This window comes from Panthera pardus, unplaced genomic scaffold (genome assembly GCF_024362965.1).
Source record: "Panthera pardus isolate Hobbes unplaced genomic scaffold, ASM2436296v1 HiC_scaffold_3, whole genome shotgun sequence".
NCBI lineage: Eukaryota > Metazoa > Chordata > Mammalia > Carnivora > Felidae > Panthera > Panthera pardus.
Genome location: NW_026526876.1, coordinates 13600056 through 13620067, shown reverse-complemented (window position 1 = coordinate 13620067; position 20012 = coordinate 13600056). Strand labels below are relative to the sequence as shown.

At 53.2% G+C, this 20012-nt stretch overlaps 1 protein-coding gene across 7 annotated transcripts in view; it reads right to left on the bottom strand.

Moving 5' to 3' along the window:
* Positions 1-20012, bottom strand: part of CCDC57 (coiled-coil domain containing 57) — a 91702-nt gene that overhangs the window by 13061 nt on the left and 58629 nt on the right. For 5 of the 7 annotated variants that reach the window (XR_008418766.1, XM_053892880.1, XM_053892882.1 and 2 more), the window contains 2 exons: positions 16545-16676; positions 15892-16108 (listed from right to left, as the gene is read on the bottom strand). Coding sequence is in view for 6 of the 7 variants with exons in the window: in XM_053892880.1 (XP_053748855.1) it covers positions 15892-16108; positions 16545-16676 (349 nt within the window). In the remaining variant the exon portion in view is untranslated. Of the gene's footprint in view, positions 1-4854; positions 7329-15077; positions 15567-15891; positions 16109-16544; positions 16677-20012 lie in introns of those variants that run through there. The other 2 variants (XM_053892887.1, XM_053892881.1) reach the window with 2 other exon arrangements.

Genomic DNA, 20012 nt, shown 5'->3' with positions numbered 1-20012 from the left:
ACTTCAGATCAGGTCATGACCTCACGATTTGTGGGATTGTGCCCCACATTGGGTTCTGTGCTGACAGCTCAGAGCCTAGAACCTGCTTCAGATTCTGTGTCTCCCTCTCTCTCTCTCTGCCTCTCTCCTGCTCACACTCTATCTCTCAAAAATGAATCAATGTTAAAAAAAATTTAATAGAAGCATTCTGTTAATTTTCAAATTTTTTGGACATTTTTTCTGCTCTGTTCTTGATTTCCAATTTAATAGTTTTGTGGCCAGTAAATACAGTCTGTATGATTTCAATCTTTTTAAATTTACTGAGACTAGTTTTACGGCTCAATATATATGGTCTATTCTGTCGAATGTTCCACATGCGCCCGAAAAGAATCTGTATTCTGCTGTTGTTTTTAGAGGGGTCCACACCTGTCATTTAGGTCAGGCTGGTTGACAATGTTGAAATCCTCTATATCCTCAACTGATTTTTCTGTCTACTTGTTCTGTTGATTACTGATAGAGAAGTCCTAAAGTCTCCAGGTATAATTATGGACTTCTCTATACAGTAAAACCTTGGTTTGCGAGCATAATTCGTTCTGGAAACATGCTTGTAATCCAAAGCACTTGTATATCAAAGAGAATTTCCCCATAAGAAATAATGGAAGCTCAGATGATTCATTCCACAACGCCAAAATATTCACATAAAAATGATTACAATACTGTAATATAATACAAAATAATAAAGAAACTACAAAATATAAAGAAAAAACCAACAAACTAACCTGCACTTAACTTTGAAAAACTTAGTGGCTGGTGTGAGGGAGACGAGAGGAGGGTTATTGTGTAGGACGACTTTCACGATCGCTAATGGAATCAGTGCTATCTATTGGCTCAACGGAATCTTTTTCTTTTCGCGCAGTTTTAACTAGAAACCTATCAATGACATTTGCTTTTGCCCCCTTTTGAGGCTTTCACGGAAATGTGACATTGCATTGTTGTTAAACACTCACTGCTCGCACTGTTACAGCCTTATTCAGGTGGTGCTTTTCTATAAGATTTTGCACTGTTTCCCACATTTTACACATCTCCCTAACCTCATTTGAAGTGAGGGATTCCTCTGCCCTTTTCTCCTCCTTCTACGCAGACAAGAGGCAGACGTAGACTTCTTATAAAATCTTGCCGTTTTGGCCACTCACGTATCTCGTTCGTACTTCTCGATGATTTTCTTCTAAACTTCCCCTGTAAGCATCTCCTTCTTCTTACCCCCTTTCTGTTCAATCTTTTCCTGCATGGGGGCCGTTGTATACACTTACACGGATGTTGACTCAGTACAGTATTAATAACCTCTTGTCATATTCTGGATTTAATGTAACTGGCAATGAGGCAGCAGAGGAAAGGGTCTCTATCTGCAGGCAGCCTGACCTAGAATGAAGCAAAGCCTTCCTAAGCTCACTCTTGTCCGGAAAAGCAAAGGACTGTCCACAGGTGCTTTGAAGTGACAAAAATACACTAGTGCCAGTTGTGGGCACCTTCCAACGTTCTGAAAAATCACTGATTTCAGCCAAATACCGTGGTCTGAGACCCAGCATCTGAGCATGGGAAATGATCACCCACAGTCCCGCAGCGAGACAGGGAGAGGGAGAGGGAGGGGGGGAGGGACCAATGGTTCAGCTGTGATCATGTGACGTTCGGTGTCACGTATGACTCGTATTCTAAGACCTCACTGGTTTATCGAGTTGAAATTTATTAGAAACGTTTGCTCGTCTTGCGGAACCCTCGCAGAACAAGTTACTTGTGACCCAAGGTTTTACTGGATTTCCTTTCGTTTCTGTGTTTTTAAATTGCATGTGTTTTACAGCTCTCTTATTAGGAGCACACACATTTAGGATTGTTATGTCTTCCTGATGAGTTGACTTCTGTATCATCATGAAACGTCCCTTTTTACCTCAGGTTAATATTCCTTACTGGGAAGTCTACTTTGCCTGATGTGAAATAGCCATCCAGCCTTCTTAATCTGTATCTACAATTAAAGTGGGTTTTTTTTTTTAATCTATCCTGGGAGTGTGCACGTGCGTACAAGTGGGGGAGGGGCAGAGAGAGAAGACCGAGAGAATCCCAAGCAGTCTCCATGCTCAGTGTGGAGTCTGATGTGGGGCTTGATCTCACGAACCCGTGAGATCATGACCTGAGCCAAAATCAAGAGTCACACGCTTAACTAACTGAGCCACCCAGGTGCCCCTCAACATGATTGGTTTTAAATGCACCTTCTTGGGGCACCTGGGTGGCTCAGCCGGTTGAGCATCCGACTTTGGCTCAGGTCATGATCTCACGGTTTGTGGGTTCAAGCCCTGTATCGGGCTCTGTGCTGCCAGCCCGCAGCCTGGAGCCTACTTCGGATTCTCTGTCTCCCTCTCTCTCTGTTCCTCCCCAGCCCACACTACTTACCTTTCTCAAAAATAAATAAGATTAAAAAATAATAATAAAATAAATGTACCTTCTTGCTAAATTGTTTTCTATTTATCTTACCTGTCCATCTGTCCTTTGTTCCCTTTTTCCTCCTTTTTTGGGCTACATTTGGGCTGATTTTTTTTTTAAGATTCATTCGTTCATTCATTCATTCAGAGAGAATCCCAAGCAGGCTCCACACTATCACTGTGGAGCCTGATGCAGGGCTCGATCTCATGAACCATGAGATCACGACCTGAGCCGAAACCGAGAGTCAGGCACTTAACTGACCGAGCCATCCAGGCGCCCTGGGATCGATGGTTTTTATTCCATTTTGTCTGCAACACCGTACTACTGGCTACACTTCTTTGTTGCTGTCGTTTCCTCTCGTCTTAGAATGGCTGTTCTGTGGTTTCCGATGTGCGTTTGTAACCTCTCTCGTTCTGCTGTGACACGCTGCACAATGTCACGCGTGAGGGCCTCCCGAGGGCACACCTCCTCCTCCCCTTCCCACGTGTGCCGTCTGTCATACGTGTCGCTTCTGTACATACGTCACGAGCCCCATAACACACTGTGAACGGATGTATTTTAAACGATTGGTGTTTAAAGAAAAATGTAGGCCTCTCCGCGTTCCTCTCTGTTGGCCCGGGTTTCCATCCGGTCCCTTCTTCCTTCAGCCTGAAGAGTGCCCGCTAACAGTCCACGTGGCGCAGGTCAGTTGGTGGTAAGTTCTATCAGATTTGTTGGTCTGTGAAAGTTCTTATTCTGCCTTAATTTTTGGAGGCTATTTTTGCTAGCTATAGAATTCTATCTCGACAGCTTTTCCTTTCTTTCGGCACTTTAGGATGAGACTTTGTCTTCTGGCTTGCACAGTTTCTGAAGAAAAGTCTTCATTCCATCTTTGTTCATCTCTATGTGACGTGTCCTTTATTCTTCCTTTGACTCCTTTTTTTTTTTTTAATTTTAACGTTTTTATTTATTTTTGAGACAGAGAGAGACAGAGCATGAACGGGGGAGGGGCAGAGAGAGAGGGAGACGCAGAATCTGAAACAGGCTTCAGGCTCTAAGCTGTCAGCACAGAGCCCGACGCGGCGCTCGAACTCACGGACCGCGAGATCGTGACCTGAGCCGAAGTCGGCCGCTTAACCGACTGAGCCACCCAGGCGCCCCCCTTTGACTCCTTTTAAGATTCTCTTTATCACAGATTCTCAGAAGCTTGATTACGATGCTCCCTGGGTGACAAGCTCACGTGCGTGTTTAGCCAGCTGCTTGGGGAAGCTGCACTTCCTGGGTCTGTGAGTTAAGAGTTTGCATCAAATTTAGGGGAAAATCTGGTCATTCTATCTTGAAATACTTTTTCTCCCCCTATCCCTCCCCCTTCTGTTAGACTGATGGACACTGTCCGTCATGGGGACAAGGCTGTTCTCTCTTCCCCCGTTTCTCTCTTTGTGCATCATTTAGGACAGATTCTATTCCTATTCCTTCGAGTTCTCTGTTCTTCCTTCGACCATCCTTATTCTTGGGTTAATTCCATCCAATGAGCTTTCTTTACCAAATACCAGAGTTTTCATGTCTACAAGTTTTGTTTGGTGCCTCTCCTGTTTTCAATCTTATTATGTAGATGCTTTTTTTTTTAAATACTTAGATACAGTCATTCCGGTTCTTTAAACGTCTTTGCTTGTTCCCTCATTTCTGTTATTTCTGGGCCTCTACTGACTGGTTTTCCTCTTGCAAATGGATCACGTTTCCATTTCTTCATGTGTCTTATAATTTTCGATTAGGTGTTAGGCACTGTAATATAATATTTTCTTGAAAAATATTTTTGTTCTAGAATGCTGGGTTTTGTTTTGATAGGCAGTTAGGTTCCTTGGTTGGTCATTTCAAAGACTGTTTTTAAGCTTGCCTAGGCTAAGTCTACGTGGGCCTTCATTCCAGAGATACCCACCCTACTACGGACGTGTGACTTCTCTACGTCTCCACTGAATGAAGCTGCTGATGGGGACTCAGCACTCTGACTGAATATCTCCCTACCCTGTGAGAGCTCTGGAAATGGTTCAGCTTACAAGTCGTTTGTCTTTCCTTTGCCTGGAACTGTGGAGCTTTATTCTATACAGCTGGGGCTAACACGCAGTGAGGACTCAAGAGAATGTCTATGCAGGTTTCTGGAGTTCTCTTCTGTATATACCCTCCTTTCTGGACTCTGTCCTGCAACTGCCAGCCCCTTCTGCCTTCCCAAACTCCAATTCCCATTTCCCCAACTCAGTACAGCTTCTGAGTTCTATTTGGCACCCCCCTCCCTATGACTGCAGCCCAGAAACTGCCTTCAGACAGAAAGCCAGGGGGTCCTGGAACTTGCCTCATTGGTCTTCCTTCTTTTTTTTTTTTTTTTTTTTTTTTTAATTTTTTTTTTTTCCAACGTTTTTTTATTCATTTTTGGGACAGAGAGAGACAGAGCATGAACGGGGGAGGGGCAGAGAGAGAGGGAGACACAGAATCGGAAACAGGCTCCAGGCTCCGAGCCATCAGCCCAGAGCCTGACGCGGGGCTCGAACTCACGGACCGCGAGATCGTGACCTGGCTGAAGTCGGACGCTTAACCGACTGCGCCACCCAGGCGCCCCTGGTCTTCCTTCTTTTACGGACCACAGTTCTATGCTGTTGGCCAATGTCCAAAAACAGTCGTTTCATATATTTTGCCCAACTTTCTAGTTGTTTATGGAGGGGTGTTAAAGTCTAGTCCTTATAACAGCCTAGCCTGAAGACGTGAGGGCTAGCCGTGCTGTGGCCCCAGAATACATACCGCGGAAGAATAAGCCGATTTCACTATTTCTTAAAGTATTTACTTTGTTGTAAAAGTTATTTCAATACCAGTCGTTTCCCAAGTGGTAGTAAATGTTTCACCACAGTACGGTCAAGAGAAGAGCCAACAAAGATCTACTTGACGACGCTTCTCAGGAAGTTTAGAGGATACTCTGCACTTCTTAAAAAGCCTCAGGTTATAATTGGCGTGGGCAGGCAGCTGGCGTGGCTCACCCGTTCAGAACACAGCGCCGCTCCCTCCTTTGACCAGAACGCCGTTCTGGGACCTTCTTTAGCCGTGATCACAATGGTGCTGAGGGGCGGTAGATGCCAACCTGTGGCGATTTCACTGGTGTGCGGGCGCTCACACCCACTCCTGTCCTGACAGCGGTGACAGGCAGAGCCAAAGAGAGAAAGGGTGCTGGGCAGTGAGGGCAGGACCTGTCACCCCCTGGGGTCCTGGGACCGTCACAGTCACAGTGCTGAATAAGTCTCCCCGCTCTCGTGGACAGCTCCCAACCCGATCTGCCTCACGAGGTCTCTGCGGCAGTGGTCGGTGGGCGTGTGCGCCAGGCCCTCCAGTGGGAAGCAACTCGCCCTGTTCCCAGCTTGTGTTCCTGGAGCCCAGCCAACGAGCCCTGACTGGCGATTGCATCAGGACATCTTTCTGGTGCAGAGGACAAGCCCTCCCCGGCCCTAGCTGGCTTCCTTCCCCGTGGCTCGGGCTGCTGGTCTCTGAGCGAGGTCTCACAAGGCTCTGCCGCGGCTGCCCACCTCACTGCCGCTCGCATTCCAGAAAGGTTCTCAGGCCCGAGGAGCGTTCTCTGGTTAGTGTGCCAAAGAACAGGATGTAATGTTCCAGGTGCGTTTACAATGGGACCACAAGCTGTTCTCTGAGATCACCTACTCTATGTGATTTTAAGCTTTTCTTACTTATCACAAGGTGGCTATCACTCAAAAACAGCGCTGGGCCATCAGGCTGCCCTCCTGCGCTCAACCAGAAACGCAAACACGACTGTGGGGCGGTCAGATGGCAGTATTCCTGGTCTTGATGGTGTGTGGACAAGGTAACTCTAAGGTCCCGTGCCTACAGTACGTTTTCATGTCCTCAGAGCCACGGCCAAATCAATCCGATTTCAGAGGAAGGTCCAAAGCACACGCATCCCTCCAGAGAAGGCGTGGAGTGGTCTCTGCTCAGGAACACAAGGGGACAGATGAGATGGCACCCGGGGGCCCACTCAGCCCTAGCCAGAGGCAGGCGACACACCGCGGGACGGACAGGTGGACAAGGCCCGGAGGGCCTGCTGCGCTTGCCCTGCAGTATGGTCACGCGGGAACGTACCGCGACCCTCGAGTAAAGGGAACCCCAGTTATGCCAGCAGTCACCTGACGCCCCGGTCTGGGACGGCCCTTGGCCACAGGCCGGGCCTCTCTCTGGAGCCCACCCGGCCGATCTGGCCGGTCCGGGTCATCGGAGCATTTTCTTTGTCTTTTGTCAAGCGTGTAAAATCGTGAACGTGGTAACGCGGCTCCAGCTACAAGACCACACACTACCAGGCACGGCTGGATCTGGCTCACCGCGGGCGTAGCTCGCGGACTGAGCTGTGATTTGGTCCACACTCTGGTTTTTTAATTAGTTGCCGATTTTCAATAACGAAAACATTCTATGTAAAAAGCAAGATTTCCAGTTCTTTTGGAAAACGGGAAGATCTGGCTTGTCGGCCATCTCCCCCCGAGGAGCAGAAGCACGATGGCATCATCCCGGACGGAGCACACCCGCCGGCCCGTCGCTGCCCCACACGGTCAGCACGGCCCCTGCACGCCTTCGCCCCGCCGCCCGCCGCCTGGGGCCTGCGGGCACCCGCACCCGGGACTCGTCTGGCCCAGTGGGCTCAGGGTCTGAAGTCCGACGGCTCCGACTCTGGTCTCGATCCGCTACCGGGGAGCTGGGAGACTCGGGCGAGCAACCTAGCGTTTCTGGGCCTATGACTCCACCTCTGGCTGCACGGCCCCGACCTCCGGCCTCCAGTAGCTGCTGTGGGAGGCCACTGCCGGGAGGCTCACACCCACCGTGTGCAGCAGTGGCCAGAGGCTCCACAAACGTTTGGGCTGTGAACAAGAGGGGGCCGTTTTTGTTTTTTCTGGATGGTCAGGTAACAACAGCCTGGCAGTGTGGTTATCTGAGTAGGTGTCCTCTCTGTCGAGAGATCTATAGACGTGTTCTCACTACACAGGACTTAAAATTAATTCTGGAGTAGTAGCTGGTTGATAGCATCATGTGTACCTTTTCTGAACATTTTATGCAATCCTTCTTAAGGGGACAAACGTTTAATTTCAAGAAACACGAATGTAATTTTCAAAAGAACAAAAATTAAAGAAAAAGAACCCCAACATTGCTCGCTTTAAAAGCTGTAGTCCTCGCCCTTCATCGTTTTTGATTCCGTCATCCTCAGTGGGGTGTGAGGGTCCCTCCACACACGCTGGGTGTGCTGTGGGACCTTCTCAGGCCCCAGGGGAGACATCTGGGGAGCTCCCTCCACCAGTACACAAGGGGCAGAACACGGAGAACACGGTGGGTGTTCAGTGGGTGAGGTCTTGAGGTCTTGAGGACAGACCCCGCCTCCCTTTCTGGGGGAGTGTGACCCCCCCCCCAACACACCCCGGCTACATTCCTCAGGAGCTGCCTGCCATTATCAATCTGACCTCTGGGACAGCCTCGGCCTTTCTCCCAGAGGCCCGCCCCTGTTCCAGTCGGGCCTGTCCCCTCGGGAACTCCAGGAGTGCAAGGGGGGCTGGGGACCTCTGGCTGGGGACACCGGCCTTGGGCAGGAGCTCCGTGCCTCGGGCGGGTTTCCTCACTTGACAACGGGATTCCAGTAGCTCTGCAGATGGGTTTACTACTGTGGGGGTGACTGCATTCATTTGTAAAAAACAGATCTCCGGCCCGCCGCCCCCCCCCCCCCACCGACCCCAAGCTGGGGCCCAGTCCCTTCTAGAGCACACTTCTCTGTCCCTGTGTGTTCTGACTGTCACAAATCACAGCGAACACGCACTTGCTGCTAGCTTTCAGTCACCTTACAATGGGTACGAATCCTAACAACATGCAAAGCACACAGAAGGCGGCCAGCTTCACCCACAATTTAAAAACTGCAAATTCAAGCCAATAATGAAATACATTTTTCATCTGCCAGATTGGCAAGAAAGAAAATGCCGGATAAAAACACAGCCGCACCAGAGTGAGGAAAGACACTCTTACACCCTGCAGCCACGAGCACGAACGAATCGGGCCAATTTTTCGGGGGCGATTTGGAAACAGCTTGCAGAACTCCAACCACTCACACCTTTGACCCAGTGATTCCAGATGCTATTCTGATGACACCCTCCCACGGCCCTCCCTCCACGCTGCGAGCTTCGCTGCGGCACCGCCTTAGGAGCTAAGACCACAGGCCACCCGAAGTCCGGGCATACAGGGCGGTTAAAGAACGTCCTCGCGCCCCACGTCACCGAACTACCCAGGACGGGGTCGAAGGAGCACGCTGCCTACCGGCACACGTCCCTGAACACAGCGGGTGCACACGCGTGCTCGCCGTCTGTTTCTACAGTCACAGAGCGCAGGGCAGGTGTGGAGAGGGGCAGGGGACCCGACCGCTGTGGTCAGAGGGGGCAGGGGGCGCGGGGCCTGACTCCTCCCCAACAACCCCAGGCACCATTTCATTTCCCAGCCACACGGAGGCGTCACTCCTGACCCGCCGAGATCAGGAGCCCCCTTTGCTCCAGTGGGCGTCCCGCACCCTGAGCGCCACGGCGTGGCTGGGCCGCCTGGGAGGCGGAGTGGTCTAACCACCCCTGGAGCGGCTGCGTCATACGTGGCCCTCCCAGATGTCCCAGCACCCGGCGTCGCCTTCCGGGTGGGGCCCGGCTTTCCGAGGCAGGTGCCGCTTTGCCGGTGGGCCCGACAGCTGCCTTGGCTGAGCGCTCCTGTCCTGACTGATGTGGATGAGCCATTGCCGTGTGACTGACCTTGGTCATCTGTCAACCCAGTCTTTCCAATTGGGTTGTTTTTGAAGTTAAAAAATAATCATTTTAGAAACACGTGATTTTTCTTTATTTTTTTTAAAGTTCACTTATTTGTTTCGAGAGAGAGAAAGAGAGCGCACGCTATCAGGAAGGAGGCAGACAGAGAGGCAGAGGATCCCTGTACTGTCAGTGCAGAACCCGATGCGGGTCCTGATCTCACCAACGAGCTTAACCGACTGCGCCTCCCAGGAGCGCCAGAAATGTGCGATTTTTAAACCACTAGATACTCAGTTCCAATTCTGTACATTTTTAGGTTTGATTTTAAGCCACTGAACTCTGCGTGGGAGGCATTTTAGCGTGTGGCCGGCACTACTGGTGGGCAGTCGTGTGCCGGGCCATCCTGTGTCGGCCTCTCCTTACGTAACATATGCCCACAGCTAGAAGGTTCCTGCTGTGTGCGGCCTGTTCCCCGTGCATTTTACTGGCCTTGAAAACCACTCATTTCGCTTCAAGAGAAACTGTCCGTATTTCAGTTAGAATTACGCTGACTCCTTAGCGTAGAGAAAACAGCTTTGTAGTATGTAATACTCCCATCCAGAAGAGCTGACTTATAAAGATGTACTTTTCCCACAATGCCTGGTAGGGTCTCTCATCACATGGTTTTCCTGAGAGCACAGACCGCTGGGCTGCAGACTCAGGGCCTCCCTGGGCTCCATTCTCTCCAGTCACCTCCCTGCTCAGCTCGACTGAGCACCTGTCGTGCACCTGCTGTGCTAGCCCTGCCCCAGCGCCAGGCTGTCCCAGGACGGAGTGGGGGGGGGGGGGGGGGGGGGAGGGGGCGGTGCGCTAGTGCTGAGGGAGGGGAGGAAGCCAGCTGGAAGGTGATGGGCCACAGGCAGGTGCTCTGAGAGGATGGTGGGGGGGGGAGGTGTCCAGAGGTGTGGGCAGGAGGGGCCTGGGGTGCATGGGGCTCCGGGGAGGGGTCGGAGCCCCAGGCTCTGCAGCAAGGAGAGAGGACAGAAGAGTAGGGTCAGGGTCAGCGTGGAGCAGGGGTGGGGGTGGGGGGTCAGGAGAAGGGGCCGGATCCCTCGGGCAGGGTGGAGAAGGGGGGGCACGGTGACCCCGAAGTCCTGGGTGCAGTTGTGGGTCCGGACCCCAGGCACCTGTGCAGACCCAGGGGGTCAGGCTTGGGCTCAGGCCCTGCCCCGGGACAGGGTTGCAGCAGGGCCTGGCCGGGCCTCCTGGGGCAGTACGGAGGCCAGGAGGGGCTCTGGTCCCACCTCAAAACCAAAAGGAGTACGTCTTTTCAGCGCCAAGAGCCAAGCGCTTGAGAAATCCGTGTAATGGAAGCAATCCTTCATGTTATTAAGTGCAGGTGTCACACACTGTTACACTATCTCAATATTGTTTTTAACTTTTCACGACTGCTAGGACTCACAGTTTGTTCCTCACAATGCACGGAACACTTACAAAAGGAGAAGACGCTTCATCCCAGGCTCTATAATGGAGCCTCTAGATTGCCTGTCTGGACGGATCGCCCACGTTGTACTTTATCATAAATGCTTATGATCACAGGTTTACGTCCGAAGCAGAGTTACTGACTTCCTGAGAGTATCACTGAAGAAACCAGTAAGGTTTTAAAAAGTATTCTGAGGGGCGCCTAGCTGGCTCGGTGGGTGGGGCCTGTGACTCTCGATCTCAGGATGGTGGGTTCAAGTCCCATGTTGGGCGTAGAGATTACTTAAAAATAAAATCTTTAAAAAATGATGATAAATAGGGGGCACTTGGGTGACTCGGTTGGTTGAGTGTCCAACTCTTGATTTCGGCTCAGGTCATGATCTGACAGTTTGCGAGTCTGAGCCCTGAGTCAGGCTCTTACTCTGACAGCACGGAGCCTTCTTGGGACTCTCTCTCTGCCCCTCCCCGGCTCATGCATACTCTCTCTCTCTCTCAAAATAAGTAAACACTTAAAAATAACAATAAAAAAGACGTATGCTTACAGAAAGTAGAATACCATACAGATAACTCCGTTATGCATACTCGAACAGTCAACACATGAGGGGAGCACAAAGAAACTCTGTAGACAGTTGGAACGACCACAATGCGTTCATTCCAACCTTTCCTCCCGCCTCAATGCTTCCCAGGGTGAGCCAAACATATCTCTCCTACTTCTCAATCCCAAAGCGCTGCTCATAAAGGGCAGGGGCGACAGGCCCAGCCCCAGCCGGTGTGTGACCACCCTCCCCTGCACAGACCGTGCTGAAGGCCCGCCCCACAGCCTTCCTGGTTTCCTTGCCGAGGCCCTGCCTGCTGTTCTCAGGCTCTGAGACAGTCCCCTGGTGGAAGACGGTCTGTCTGGAGCTCTGGGGAAAACACTTCCCTTCCCAATGAAAAGAAAGAAGTGTGGGGAGAGAAGCGGGCCTTCTGACGTGAGGCTCGGAGCTGCTGCAGCTCTTCTGGACCATTAGGAGGAGACAGAGCCCCAGACCAGCCAGCCCCTGGCTCATCTGCCTCTGGGCTCGACACACAACTTGACGGACTCCTATGTGTTGGTCAGCGAGTCAGTGCCACCGCCGTGCCGTGCTCACTGCGTGTCAGGAATGTGACCAAATGCTCACCACCTCGGCTGTCTCCTCCTGGGTCCAGTGAGCACGTATAAGTTTCTGGGGCTGCTTTAAGTCACCTTCAGGAGGCTGTCTGTGACCTGTGCACAGCAGGTCAGGGCTGCCGAGGGGCTTCGCCGGGCACCGGCACTGCCGCTGTGCTCCTCCCCACCCGGAATGGTCCCCGCTGTCACCTGCAGGAGCCGGCTGGCCGCCCTGCTCACCAACCGGCCCCGCTTGGCCCCTGCTTCTGCCTGCTTCCCGACTCGCCGCCCTCCTCACCCCTGAGCCATGGCTCTGTGCCACTTAAAAGCAGGAAAGGAAGGGACTCTGACAGGAAGTCACCACCAGGCCGTCCCTTCCACCTGCACGTGGACGGGCGTGGCCTCTCGGAACTGCTGCTTTTCAAGAGCACGGCTTCTGGAAGAAGTCGTCTGCCCCATTCTTCCCTCCAGTTCCTCCCGCCCGGAAGACTGGCATGGCTGTGTGGCCCGTCCACGGGGACCACCTGTAACCCCACACTAACCTTCACCTTGCGTCTTGACCTCACCTGGCTTCCCGGCCACACGCCCCAGGGAGACCACTGTCTCTCTCTTTAAGACTTTCTATTACAAAGGATGCCCAAAAAGTTTCATCAAACACATGTACGTGTACAGTTTAAAGTATAAAAATAAAATAACTTAAGAATAAAACAAACATTGGGGCGCCTGGCTGGCTCAGAGGAGCGTGCAACTCTTACTCTCAGGGTCGTGATTTCGAGTCCTGTGTTGGGTGTAGAGATTACTTAAAAAAGTAAAAGTTAGGGGTGCTGGGTGGCTCAGTCAGTTGGGCATCCGACTTCGGCTCAGGTCATGATCTCGCGGTTCGTGAGTTCAAGCCCCGCGTTGGGCTCTGTGGTGACAGCTCAGAGCCTGGAGCCTTCTTCGGACTCTGTCTCCCTCTCTCTCTGCCCCTCCCCTGCTTGTGCTCTGTCTCTCTCTCTCAAAAATAAATAAAAACATTAAAATAATAATTCTTCACCTTCTTGAGGCACCTGGCTCAGTCGGTTAAGCATCCAACTCTTGATTTTAGCTCAGTCATGATCTCAGCTTGTGGTTTGGAGCTCTGCCTCAGGCTCTGTGCTGACAGTGTGCAGCCTGCCTGGGATTCTCTCCCTCTCTCTCTCTCTCTCTCTCTCTCTCTCTCTGTCACTTCCCCACTTGTGCTGTCTCTGTCCCTCTCAAAATACACAAACTTAAAAAAAAAATTCTTCACTTTCTTGCCACGTATGGACCCCTTCAAGTGTGACTATGGCATTTTTCAAAAAGGCAAGCCCTGCTTTCTTTCTTTCTTCTTTTCTTTTCCCCTTCCTTCCTTCCTTCCTGCCTTCCTTCCTTCCAACTAGGCTCCACGCCCAGCATGGGGGTCGAACTCCCCACCCCGAGATCAGGAGGCCCCAACAGTGGTATTTTCTGTGGACATGTGCAAAGGAAGCCAGTCCGGCACTTAGCCGGCTATGTTGTGAGAAATGGGGTGCTCGCTTAACTAGAGCGAGTCAGATGTGAGGCAGAAATAAAAGTCCTCCCCACATGGACGGCCTCAAAGAGTTTCCCATATAAAAATTCTCTTCTAAGGCTATTCTGGAAGAAGAACAACGTATCTTAGAGGCTACTAAGGTAGCCACGGATAAGTTTGAAGGAATTGAATCAAATTTATTTTGTCTAAAAGACACCCCTCCCGAACAGCTAATATCCTCATGGATGGTAACAGAAAAATGCAGACGTCCACAAGTTTAAGAAACTGATGGGTGAAATGAAAATAAGCTGGGAGTAACCACCAGAAGAATAAAACTTGAGTGTCACTTAAAAACAGGCTGGAGATGGAAAATGTGACCTATTCAATGAAAGGCGTGAGAAGATAAAAAATTCTTCAAGCACGCCAAGCAGAAAATACACAAAAAGCCACCGGAGGGAAGTGCCAGCAACGAGGGCTCCCAGGGAAGAGCATGTACGGAGCCCCTGTGGCAGACTCGCACACGGGTCAGCGGGGCACAGGGGACGCGGACGGCGCTGTCCTTTCTGCAGAAGGCGCTGCCCCAACAGATGGGTGCGGGAAGGAGGGGAATCAAAGGAAGCCGGTGAGTCAGTGAAATACGAAGCGAGCAGGGCTGAGGCCCACCTGGGAAACCCAGGGGCAGAGTCTGGGGAGGAGCATGAGGCTGAGACCGCGCGGGAATAGCCGGGAAAATGCGCAGAAAGGTACAGCGAGGAGAGCCCAGGCCGGCCGAGGGCCGTGTGGCGGTCACGACGCCAACAGCCCAGCACCGCCCACGGGCAGGTGGAGACCCGGGCGCCATGGTGGGATGGGCCAGACACAGACGGCCTGGGGAAGTCAGCACCGCAGTGAGAGCGGGACTTCCAACAAGAGGGCAACACGGGCCACTAGTGAGTGCCGCTGGGCCATCGGGACGAAAACTCAGTTTGGTTCCTATTTTGTAACGTATACAGTGATAAATTCCAAATGATTCACGGATTTACACATTAAAAAAATGAAGCCATAAGTATTAGAAGAAGTCAGGGAAGAATAATCTCCAATTGTGGAGTGGAAAAGGCCAAAAAAAGGCACAGGAACCAGAAAGGGTGAAAAACAAGAACACTAACTACACACACACACACACACAAATACACACATGACAAAAACCACCATAAGCCGAAAGTCAAATGAGAAACTGCCGGAAGGTGGGAAAGTATTTGTAAACTGTGTCTCGGGAAAGGGGTAATTTCCATCAGGAAGGACGAGCTCCTACAGATGGAGCCGCGGCAGGCGGGAAGGGGCAGAGCGGGAGCCAGGGGAGAGGAGGGGACTCCTGAGCCACTCGGGGAAACGCCGCACCACCTCGGACAGGAGACGCGGGTGACGTCCGCGGTGCCGTGTGCGCAGCCTCGCACACCCTGCTGGTGTCCGTGTGAGCGGGGGTGGTCCCACGGACCCCACCGGACCGGACCTTCCCGAACTAGAAATACACCTGCTTTTCGACCTGGCAACCCCCACTCTGGGGACTCACATACAGGCTTTTAGCGGGAGGCATGTGTCCCAGGCCATCACTGTAATGTGACTTGTATGGCAAAAGATTGGAAATGACCTAAAATATCCACTGCAGGGACAACAGTCCCATCGGTCAGGGCACATCTACACAACGAGGTGCGGCCCACGTGGGGCTGAGACCCCGAGCAGGGGCGCTCCCTGTGGAAGGATTCCGAAGGGATTTCCTCCGGCTTCTGGCCACTTCTCGGGGTCAGGCTGCCCTCCCGACAGAGCAAATGCATCTCCTGGACGCCCGTGAGGACCTGGCGGGGCAGGGACAGGGACACACGGGCGTGCTCGGGAGGCCAGAGAGTGGCCGGCTCTCCCAGACGGAAGGACCGCACCAGCCCCCGTGGAGGGGACCCCCGCGGCACCGGGCAGCACCCGAGCAGGAGGACCGGCACTGTGGTGACACAGCAGGAGCCCGCACAGGCGGAACGGGCGGAGAGAACGCGGTGTCTGTCTGCACATCAGCCACCGCGGACCCAGCCCTCCTGGACAGCGGCGGAGGGGAAGCGCGTCTCGCCTAAGACAGGATGTCGACTCCCTCCATTCTGACTTCCTACTTTCTGAACGAGTAAGTTCTTCCTTCCAGCTTCTCTCTTACCTCAGGCAAAGCATCCGTGGCGGGAACAGAAACTACCCCTCGGCAACAAGAACCGCCCTGCAGGACACCGGGCCCCCGTGAGACAGCCCCCGACGGTGATCTGCCTGACCCTCACCGCCCACCTACACGGGCCCACCGACCGCCGGCCCGCATTCTCCCTATAGATAAGCCTGGGACTGTTTTCCCCGCTTTGCAGAGCGTCTTCGAGTTGCTCGCCCACGGTCCTCCTGACATCGGCCTCGCTGCAGTAACCACCCTTCTCGTGTCACGTCCGCTCGTCTCTCTGCCTCTGGAGTGTGTTGGTGACGAGTGGCCGAGCCTGGCGTGTCTGGGACCCCGGAGCCAGGCACTCGTGCGCCCCTGTGTCCCGGCCCCAGCCTACCTGGCACAGAGTCGTCCTGGGACGTGAGGCCGGAGGGGCTGGATCCCAGGTCCAGTAACTTCCACGTGTCCTGGAGGGGACCACTGGCTGGTGATGAGGAGCTTTGGGTGTGGTGGCTCTTTTCCTCATGGGATTCTTGAGCCAGGTGTGGCTTTGGGGACCGGCTTTCCTTCTGCCGAGCTGATCTGTAAGTCGCCCTGGAGATCCCGTGTTGCCCCTATGACGGTAAACAAAGACAGAAACAGCCCTCAGAGTCCTGCTGGGTGAGTGGTGGGACGGTGGGCACGGCCCTCGGTCAGGCCCGCGCTCCCCGGGCACTCCAGCTGGGGTTCCCCTGGGCTCCAGAAGGCCTCGCGATGTGCAGGGCAAAGGCAGTCCAGTCTCTACGGGAGGTGGGACCTGGAAAGAAGGGCAGATGCCCCAAAGCCCATGCTCTCCGGCCGCGAAGGCCCGCTGTGGGGGCCCGTGTGTGCCCCGGGGCGGGGTTCTCGCTGTGCAAGGGCATGACGGAGACCCCCCCTGCCCCCGCCCACGCGAGGAGAGGTGTCTGGTCCTGACACCGCAGTCACTCAGGGCAACAGCCACCCACTGGGACAGAAGGCACACGGGTTCCCCATAGTGGGTCCCTGCACTGAGACGCGGCCCTGCTGTACCTGCCCCGACCCGGCCTCAGCTCCTGCTGTGCAGCCTGGCGGACTGGACCTTCTGCTGATGCTCTGGGCCAGGTGGGGCCGGGCCTCCCCGGGGCGTCCAGAGGAACGTTCTGTCTCGGCGCTCTTAGAGCCCTGCCGTGGAAATGCAGAGAAAAGGACTCAGTGTCATGTGTCATCGAGGGGGCGTGTCACCCAGGTCTCCCTCAAAAGCAGGAAGAAACGCTGTCCCCAAGTCTCCGGTATCAGGGACTCGCTCACATTGGGGACTGGCCACAAGGGAGGGGCGTGGTCGTGTCCACGAGCCAGGATGACCACAGCAGGCCTTCAGTGGCCATCTGAGTGCCCCTCACATCCTTCAGGAGACCGAGAACCTAACGTCACACAGACCCTCCCAGGGCACATGTCCCTGGCACATCATCGGTGCATCGCTCTGATGGCTCTTTGCACCCCTCTCTGTGGGGACGCCTGCAGGACGGCAGTCAGAAGCGAGCATGGGGGAGTTTCTAAAGAGGCACAGAATGAAACATGGAAGAAAATGTAAGAATTAAAAGCAGGGGCACCAGGGCAGAGCCCGGGCAGCAGGCCAGTGGGGCCCCTGGGAACCAGCCAGATCCACCAGCCTCCTCCCGCCCCAGGGAGCACTCACACCCACCACCCAGCTCTCCTCCGCTCTAGTTCAATCAATATTTGAGTTTTCAACTGAGAAACGCACACAAATCTTTTGGATTTAATTGACAGCCCCTGGGGCAGCACTGACAATAAATGGCTTTTCGCATTTGTTGAGGGACTCACTGTGCGTCTTCCTCTGTGCTTTCTGACCATACCCTTTGCTTATTTATCTATTGGTTAAAAAAGTGGGCCCCAGAGTCTCATCTTTTCTCATGTTTTAAGAAAGGAGTCCTTTCACTGGATTATCCAAGACATGGTAGTTTTGTAGTTTGAAAGAGATTAATAAAGTGTAATAAAGTACTTTTCAAGTTTATTTATTTGTTTTGAGAGAGAGAGAGAGAATATCCCCATGAGGGCTCCCTGCTGTCAGCACGGAGCCTGACTTGGGGCCTTGAACTCACAAACCTTGAGATCATAATCTGAACCAAAATCAAGAATCAGGCACTTAACTAACGGAGCCACCCAGGCGCCCCTAGTGTAATAAAGTACTTAATGTTCCAGAAAGAAGTGAAGGTACAGATAACAATATGCATGTTTTACTGTAACGGCTAACGGGCATATTTATTCTATGACTTAGGACATTTTCCTCAATAACACGTATGCAGAAGTTTAATTAATTAATGCAGATGATTTGAAAAGTTATGAACAACTAGCTGAGGCACTTCGAAGTTTTAACAGCATTTCCCACAAGCGGAAAAAGCGTCCTCCAGGGGATGGGGGGTCTTCTAGGAGGGGGGTCCTCCTCCAGGAGAACGGGTCCCCTAGGGGAGGAGGTCCTCCAGGGGAGGGATCCTCTGGTGGAAAGTGCCATGGTCTTCAGCCCCTCTCTGTGGCCAGCCCTGCCCAGTTGTCTCAGGCCACGTCTCCTCGCCAGGCACACAGCCGTGGACATCTCTCCCACAGAGCCAAAGCCATTCCAGACGGCCTGGCGCGTCCCTGCTGTCCCATGGCTCAGACCCTGCCCTTTGCTGAGGGCTTGTGTTTAGCTCCAGCAGAAGGCCCCCAACACCCCACGAGGTGTGTGTGCCCACGGACGAGGCTGGTGGGCAGCTCGGGGATCGCTGGTCCCAGACTGCCGCTCGCCTCCCCCCGGACAGCTGCCAGGCCTCGAACCCGGATTCCTTCCTTCTCTCACATTCCATGTCCATCCCACAGCAAATCCAGATCTGACGCATCTCCTGGCCGGCCGCCCCCTCCTCCCAGCCAGGACCCCCCGCCGACTGGCCCCGCACCCACCCCCAGCTCAGCGTGGAGCCCAACGCCGCCGCCTCTGCCACCTCGCCAGGGCCGACTTGGAGCTCGCGTCACCCCACGGCCGAACAGGCCGCCCATCGCCCACCTGGCGCTCTCTGATTTTATCTGACGCACACTGGAGACCGTTCGCGAGACATCAGCATATGGTCTAGGGTCAAGAGTTTATGAAACTCCCACCCCCTTCAGAGAAGCGGAATATTAGCGAATAAAAAACTACACACGCACACACGCACAGACACGGCTCCGGGATGCACGCACGATACTTTTCAATGACTGATGAGAGGCGGAAGGTTCTGGTCGTGTGGAGAACCGCGCTGTGAACACTCCGAGGGCAGCGGCAGGCGGCCCGCGCTGGGGGGCTAAGGTGCCAGGCCCCAGCCGGCACGCGGCCAGCACGCTGGACGGGCATAAGCTCCCTGGAAGGGCAGCAGCATCCAGCCGGCCGGGAACCCGCTCGGGGCCCCTGGGGTGGAGCCAGAAGCACCCGCCCACAGAATTCAGCATCTACTCTGCGTAAAAACTCAGTAGATCAGGAGGAGAGAGCGCTGCTTTAAACTGACGAACGGTCTGGAAGAGGCTGGGCCACATAAACTCGCTGATATTTGACCGCTTTTAACCTACAAAAATGGCAGTTTTGTAGGATTCAACATAGTACCCAAACCTACAGCAAACTTTCTACTTGAAGATAAAATGCAAAAAGCATTTGGAGCTCCTGACTGGCTCGGTTGGTGGAGCGTGTGTGACTCTTGATCTTGGGGTTATGAGTTCGATCCCCATTTCAGACGTAGAGATTGCTTAAAAAAATAAAATCTTTAAAGAAAAACGCAAAAAGCACTGTTCAAGTCAGGACAAAGGTGTGGATGCCAGCTAGCCTGCTCTTGTTTCCACTGCATGGGAGTCAGGAGACAGGACTGAGCAGAGACAGGACTGAGAAGGAAGGAGCCTGACCTCAGCAGGGGCTCTGTCCCCATAGAGAACCGAGGGAAAACTCTGGCCACGCGCACCAGCACCAATCACTTCTGCAGAATTGCTAGATACCAAATCATCTGAGAAAAATCAACTAGGTTCCCAACGGCCTGCAACAGCTAGAAAATGGGTGTTTAGAAATATTCAAGATAAACGGTACAGTCATCAGAGCATTGCCCAGCGCTGAACAGAAATGAGCTTCTGACCCCTGAAAAGACGTGGAGGAAACGTAAACGCACGTAACCAAGAGAAGGAAGCCAGTCCGAGAAAGGCCACATAGCGTATGATTCCAACTCTGTGACATCCCAGAAAAGGCAGAACTGCGGGGTCCGTAAAAAGCTCATTCGGTACCAAGGACGGAGTTGGGAAAAGGGGGAGGGATGCACAGACACAGGGGATTCCTAGGACAGTGAGACTACTCGGTGTGAGACCGTGATATGGACACACGTCAGCATCCGTTTGTGCAAACCCTTACGATGTCCAGCACGAGAGTGCACCGGGGCTCTGGACTCTGGCGATAGCTGTGTGTCACTGAAGGTTCGTCAGTTGTGACGGACACGCCATCTGGTGGGGGATGCC